The 7500-nt window shown below is 36.7% G+C and overlaps 1 protein-coding gene across 1 annotated transcript; it reads right to left on the bottom strand.

The window, feature by feature from the left end:
* Positions 1 to 1412: 1412 nt before the first annotated feature.
* Positions 1413 to 3484, bottom strand: LOC125044159. Its single transcript, XM_047640611.1, has 6 exons — positions 3005 to 3484; positions 2739 to 2922; positions 2452 to 2637; positions 2169 to 2358; positions 1848 to 2013; positions 1413 to 1763 (listed from the first exon to the last, which is right to left on the bottom strand). The coding sequence occupies exons 1-6, from the start codon at positions 3482 to 3484 to the stop codon at positions 1413 to 1415; spliced, it is 1557 nt and encodes a 518-aa protein (XP_047496567.1).
* Between the last annotated feature and the right edge of the window lie 4016 nt (positions 3485 to 7500).

The raw sequence follows: 7500 nt of genomic DNA, 5'->3' as shown, positions 1-7500 counted from the left end.
TAATTCTGATAGCAGATCACAGAAAGGGGTTAAGCGGCAGTGGCAACGATAATAACAAAAGCAATGGGGAAGAGGAGGATGTTGCTAGCCTTAAGGTCAGGAATACTGATGGTGAGAGTAACCACGGTATGAATAATCATGATATCAATAGTATTATCACTATTACTACTAGTAGTAATATTAGTACTGCTACTACTACTACAACTTCTACTACTGCTACGACCACTACTGCTAGTAATACTACTGCTGCTACAATTGTTTCTACTGCAACTACCCTTACTACTATTACTACTTCTACTACTACTACTACAACTACAACAATAACAACTACTACTATTACTATGACTATGATACTATTATCAACATAATGACATTAATGGCAATAACAATCCTATTCATAATACAAATAATAATAATGATAATGATAATGTTAATGATAAAAGTAATGCTAATAATAATGCTAATAATGATAAGAGTAAAAAAAAAATAATAATAATAACAATGATAACAATAAAATAGTAATCATCATGATAATATTCAAAATAATGGTTATCATCATTACTATTATTGATTGGCTGCGCCGGGGGTCACTGGCCGGGTGTGGCTGTACAGGCCGATGCGGGAACCGCATGGCCTGCTGCAGACGCTGCATGTGAAGCCTGTGTAGTCTGTCTCCTGTCTAATGGCCGACTGCTGCCGCTGCTGCCTTTGGAGGCGCCTTTCCCCCCATCAGGTGGCTCTTGCCTCCTCTGCTGCTTTGGCGACAGCCCGGGTGGTGGACCGCCAGCCAGAGCGGTTTGAGGCAGCCGTCTCCAGGTCAGAGAGGTTGAAACCACCAGCTTTCAGGTCGCGCTTGCACACATTCTTGTAACGACGGACTGGGCGTCCTGTGGGCCTGGTGCCTGTGGCCAGCTCCCCGAACAGCATGTCTTTGGGGATGCGCCTGTCATCCATTCGGGTGACATGACCCAGCCAGTGCAAGCGTCTCTGGGTCAGGATGCCAAACATGCTCGGTATCCCCGCCTTGGCCAGGACATCGATGTTGGTGATGCGGTCCCGCCAAGTGATGCCGAGCAGCCTGCGAAGGCAGCGCAAGTGAAAGGCACTCAGTCTGCGTTCCTGGTGGGAGTAAAGGGTCCACGCATCACTGCCATAGAGGAGAGTGCTCAGCACGCAAGCATGGTAGACTGTCCTCTTAGTGTTGGTGCTGAGCATGGTGTTATCCCACACTCGCTTTGTCAGGCGGGCAGTTGCAGCCTTGCCAATCCTGGTGTTCAGCTCAGCGTCAAGGGATAGGTTGTTAGAGATAGTAGACCGGAGGTAGGTGAATTTGTCCACCACCTCGAGGGTGTGGTCTCTGATGGACACGCTGGGGGCACTGTTGACGTCCTGATCCATGACCTGGGTCTTCTTCAAACTAATGGTGAAGCCAAACTCTGTGCAAGCAGCTGAAAAACGGCCAGTGAGTCGCTGCAGTGCTGCCTCAGGGCGGCAACGCCTACATCATCAGCTAAGAGCAGCTCTCTGATGAGCACCCTCTTCACCTTTGTCTTTGCACGAAGGCGAGCCAGGTTGAAGAGGCCTCCATCGCTTCGGGTGTGAATGAAAATGCCGTCGTCGGATTTCCGGAAGGCATAGGAAAGGAGCAGGGAGAAGAAGATGCCAAAGAGGGTAGGAGCAAGGACGCAGCCCTGCTTCACTACATTTCTTATTTGAAAGGGTTCTGAGCATGATCTGTCAAACTGGACTGTCCCACACATGTCCTGGTGAAAGGACATAATTATGCTCAGAAGCTTGGGGGGATATCCAATCCGCTGGAGGAGGGTAAATAGTCCATCTCGACTGACAAAGTCGAAGGCCTTTGTCAGGTCAATGAAGGCCAGGTACAGGGGCTGTCTCTGCTCTCGGCACTTCTGCAGCTGCCTCATGGAAAACACCATGTCATTGGTTGACCTAGCAGCCCTGAAGGCACGCTGTGCCTCTGGATAAACACGATCGGCAAGGTGTTGCAGTCTGTTGAGAACCACACGGGCGAAAGCTTTCCCAACAATTTTGAGGAGGGCGATACCGCAATAGTTGTTGAATCGCTCCGTTCCCCTTTATTTTTGTAAAGTGAAATGAACTTGGTGTCGCACATATCCTAGGGCACTGCTCCTTCCTCCCCGCACTGCAGCAGAAGCTCATGAAGATGGCCAAGGAGGGAGCTTTCCTTCGCGGCCTTGACATCTTCAGGGGGGATGGTGTCACTGCCTGGACCCTTACCACTGGCTAAAGACCCATTGGCCTTTTTGAGCTCTTCGATGGTTGGTGGTACATCTAGCTCGTCCATAACAGGCAGTGGAGGAGTGTTCTCAAGGGCTGTGTTGGTGACAGTGGTTTCCCTTGAGTAGAGCTCTTGGTAGTGTTAAGCCCACCTATCCATCTGCTTGCTGCGGCCTTTGATGATGTCACCCTCAGCTGATTTGAGTGGGGCGGTCTTGATGGTGCTTGGGCCAGAGGCCTTTTTTATACCCTCATACATCCGACGCACATTTCCCAGGTCTGCAGCGTGCTTGATGTCTTGGCAAAGGTTCAACCAGTAGTCATTGGCACAGCACCTGGCAATCCTCTGTGCATCTTTGCGAGCAGCACAGAGCGCTGCGAGTGTCTATGCATAGGGGTCTGTCTTGTAAGCAAGGAAAGCGGCTCTCTTGGTGGCAATGACAGATCAGCAGCTCCTGCCTCAAACCAGTCCTAACTCTTCCTCTCCCTTCTTCCAAAAGTGTCCAGGGTGGTCTGGTACATAGCCTCATGGATGTGGTTCCACCGCCTGGAAGCGCTACCTGCTGGACAGTTCTCTAGAGCTTCGTCAATAGCTCTGGCAAAGCGTTCCCTCAGCTCAGGCTTGGCAGTTCTGGCTGTGTTGATGCGGGGTCGGGGCTTCTGCTTGGAGCGATGGACCCGTCTGGGAAGGAGTCGCACCTTGCTGGCGACCAGGGAGTGGTCGGTATCACGTGACCATCACTTGGTTTAGCAGGGATCTCCTGGTGATAAGAAAGTCCAGCTGGTGCCAGTGATGGGACCTGGGGTGCCTCAAGGACACCCTGTGGTGGGGCTTTGTGGGAAAGAAGGTGTTGGTGAGACAAAAGTCGTGGAAGGAGCAAAGCTCGAGAAGACGCTGGACATTCTCATTGAGCTTGCCGATGTCAAAACGGCCGATGCAGCGAGGCCAGGAGTCGTGATCAGCTCCCACCCGGGTATTGAAGTCTCCGAGCAGGAACAGCTGCTCCTTGGTGGGGATCTGCCGGATCTTTGCCTCAAGCTCCTCGTAGAACTGGTCCTTAACCTCGGATGTGGAGCAGAGAGTGGGAGCATAGGCACTCAGGATGATGGCTGGTGGTGAGGCGGAGAGAGAGGGGTCTAGGCGTGCCTGAGGAGGGCGCCTCAATGGTGGGTAAGAGGGAGTTTCGAACAGCAAAGCCGACGCCGTAGAGTCGGCGCTCATGTGGCTCCTGTCCCTGTCAAAAGAACGTGTAATCCTTCTCCTTCAGACTGCTGCTGCCGGAAAGTCGCGGCTCTTGCAGAGCGGCAATGTCAATGTTGAGCTTTTTTAGCTCGCGGTCGATGATGGCAGTCTCCCTGGCATTGTCAATTTGCTGGAGGTCGTCAGAGAGGCCAGGACACATAGTTCTGACGTTCCAGGTTGCCAGTCTTAGCACTGGCGGCTTTGTTTTTATGTTTATTTTCCTGTTATTGCCTGGTCACAGGTTTCAGTCCGCATTTCGGCTCTTGGCCTACACTTCAGGCACCCACTGAAGTAGGCGGACTGTGGCGGGCCAGCACCTTACTGGCTGGGGGCTGGCCAGCTTGAGGCGGGCGGTAGCTGTCCAGTGGGATACGATGACCCCTCCCACCGACAGGAAACGACCCCAGGCGCCCGAGCTAACGCCAATTACTATTATTACCATTACTATTATTACTATTACTGACATTATAATGCTTATCTATTATTATTATTATTATTATTATCATCATTACTAGCATTACTGTTATCATTATTATCATGATATTACCATGATCAATATCATTATCATTATCATTATCATTATCATCGTAATTATCATCATCATTTTTATTATCATCATCATTAGAATTATCATGATAATTATTATTGTTATTATTATGATAATAATGACAATAACAATGATAATGATAATAATAACAATAACATGATAATTATAATAATAACAATGATAATAATAATAGTAATAATAAAGATGATAATAACAATAATAATAATAATAACAATGATAATAATAATGAAGATGATGATAATAATAATAATTATTATTATTATTATAATGATAATAATAACAATTCTAATAATAATAATAATAATAATAATGATAATAATGATAATGATAGCAATAATAATTAAAGTAATAATAACTATAAAAGTAGTAGTAATAACTAATAATAATAACAAGGATTATAATAATAATGATAATAATAGTAATGATGATTATGTTGATAATGGTAATAACAATAGTAATAGTGATAATAGCAATGATAATAATAACAATAATAATAATGAGGAGGAGGATTATGGTGAATACAACAATAACAATAATGGCAATAATAATAATGATAATGATAATAATAATGATAATAATAATAAAAATAATAAGAATAATAAGAATAATAATGATGATAATAATGACAATGATAATAATTGTAATGATAATAATGATTATAACAATAATAATAATAATAATAATAGTAATAATTATTATTATAAGGATAATAATGGTAATTATAATATTTGTAATTATAATAATGATGATAATGAAAATAATAGTAGTAATAATAATAATAATTATAAGGATAATAATAATAATTATAATAATAATAATAATGATGATAATAATAATGATGATAATAATAATAATGATAATAATGACAATGATAATAATTGTAATGATAGTAATGGTAATAACAATGATAATAATAATAGTAATAATAATTATTATTATAAAGATAATAATGGTAATTATAATAATTGTAATGATGATGCTAATGATAATAATAGTAGTAATAATAATAATAATTATAAGGATAATAATAATAATTTTAATATAATAATAATAATAATGATAATTATAATGATAATAATAATGATAATAATGAATATAATAATAATAACGATTATAATGATAATGATGGCAATGATAATAATTATTGCAATTATCATAATAATAACAACAACAACAATAGAAATAGTAATAATAATTGTTATATTGATAATGATAATAATAATGATAATAATGGTAATAATAATAGTAACAATAATGATAATAGTAATGATAATGATAATAATAATAATTATTATTGTGCTGGTAATAATAATAATAACAATGCCAGTAATAATAATAATAATAATAATAATAATAATAATAATAATAATAATTAAAATAATAATAATGATAATGAGGATAATGATAATAATAATGATAATGAGGATAATAATAATAATAATAATAATAATAGTAATAATAATAATGATAATTATAATTATAATAATAATGATAATAATGAATATAATAATAATAATAGTAATACCAATAATAATAATAACAACAATAATAATAATAATGATAATAATAATAATAATAATAACGATTATAATGATAATGATGGCAATAATAATAATTATTGCAATTATGATAATAATAACAACAACAACAATAGTAATGGTAATAATAATAGTAATAACGATAATAATAATAATAATAATAATAATAATAATAATAATAATAATGGTAATAATAATAGTAACAATAATGATAATAGTAATAATAATGATAATAATAATAATTATTATTGTGCTGGTAATAATAATAATAACAATGCCAGTAATAATAATAATAATAATAATAATAATGATAATGAGAATAATGATAATAATAATGATAATGAGGATAATAATAATAATAATAATTATTATTATTATTATTATTATTATAATAATAATGATAATGAGGATAATGATAATAATAATGATAATTATAGTAATAATAATGATGATAATGATAATTATGACAATAATAATGGTAATGATTATGACGATAATAATAATGATAATGATATAGCTAATAATGATAATAGTAATGATAATAATAATAATATTGATAATAATAATAATAACGATAATAATAAAGATATTACTGATAATAACAATAACAGTAATAACAATAATAAGGATAACTACGATAACAATGATAGTCATGATAATAATGATTATAATAATGATAACAATAATAATGATAATAGTGATAATTGTGAAGGTAATAATGATGATGATAATAATATAATGATAATAATGATCATGATGATAATAATAATAATGATAATGATAATGATAATGATAATAATAATACAAATTATAATAATGTTAATAGTAATGGTAATGATAACGATAATGATAATGACAATAATAACAATAACAACGATAATAAAACTAATGATGATGATAATGATAATGGCAATGAGGACAATAGTAATAACAATTATAATAATGATAGCGATGATAATACTAATAACTAGCAGGACCCGTGAAAATTCCACAGAACAAAAAAAAATAGTGGTACTCCTCTCTCCCTCTTTCATCCTCCTTCTGCCTTTCGCTCCCCTCTTTATTTACCTATCCCTCTCACTTTTCCTTTCCCTCTCCCTCTAGGTTTACCTTCCCGCTCAGACAGCCCGTCTCACTCCCAAATCTTCCTAAAATTCGTCCTTTCCTCCTTAAACTCCCCACCTCCCTCACTCCCTTATCATCTTCTTTCCCTCTCCCATTCCCTCTTTTTCTCTGAGCCCCTCTTTCTTCCCTCTCCCTTTTCCCTTACCCACTCCCTTTTCCTCTCTAAATTTCCCCCTCCCACTTTTCCTTGTTTTTTAGCTCACTTCTCCATTTCCCTTTTCTTTTTAAACCTTCTTCCCTTACCTTTCTCTCTTTCTCTCCCCATTTCTTCTCACCAATTATATATGTGCATAAACTTACGGTCTATTTACTTCAAAGCAGTGTACTTGTTTCAAAGAACATGATAATAATGATAATAATGATAATGATAATAATAATAATGATGAAAATAACAATAACAATATTGACAATTATAACAATAATAATAATGATGATAATGATGATAATAATGACAACTGGATCAGAATAGGATTCTCATAAATTATCATGTAATTGACGTCCGCACGAGTCTCATGGAATATAATTTCAGGGTAAGATGCAAGTGTAACATGTGAACTGATTAATGAAAGAACGTACGAATTACAAGCAAAAAACAGTAATAACAGTAATAATAATAATAAGAATTACTATAACAATAACGATAATGATAGATTTATTATTATGATAATCATAATAGAATTGTTAGGTCTGGCCTCCGAGCGGGACAAAACTTTCGTATTTAAGTACCTTCTGAAACATTCACATCATTAATTCTCTCTCGCGTT

The sequence above is a fragment of the Penaeus chinensis genome, chromosome 35 (genome assembly GCF_019202785.1).
Source record: "Penaeus chinensis breed Huanghai No. 1 chromosome 35, ASM1920278v2, whole genome shotgun sequence".
In the NCBI taxonomy this organism is placed as follows: domain Eukaryota; kingdom Metazoa; phylum Arthropoda; class Malacostraca; order Decapoda; family Penaeidae; genus Penaeus; species Penaeus chinensis.
Note: the sequence above shows the minus strand (reverse complement) of the source record. Positions and strands in the feature narration are given on the sequence as shown.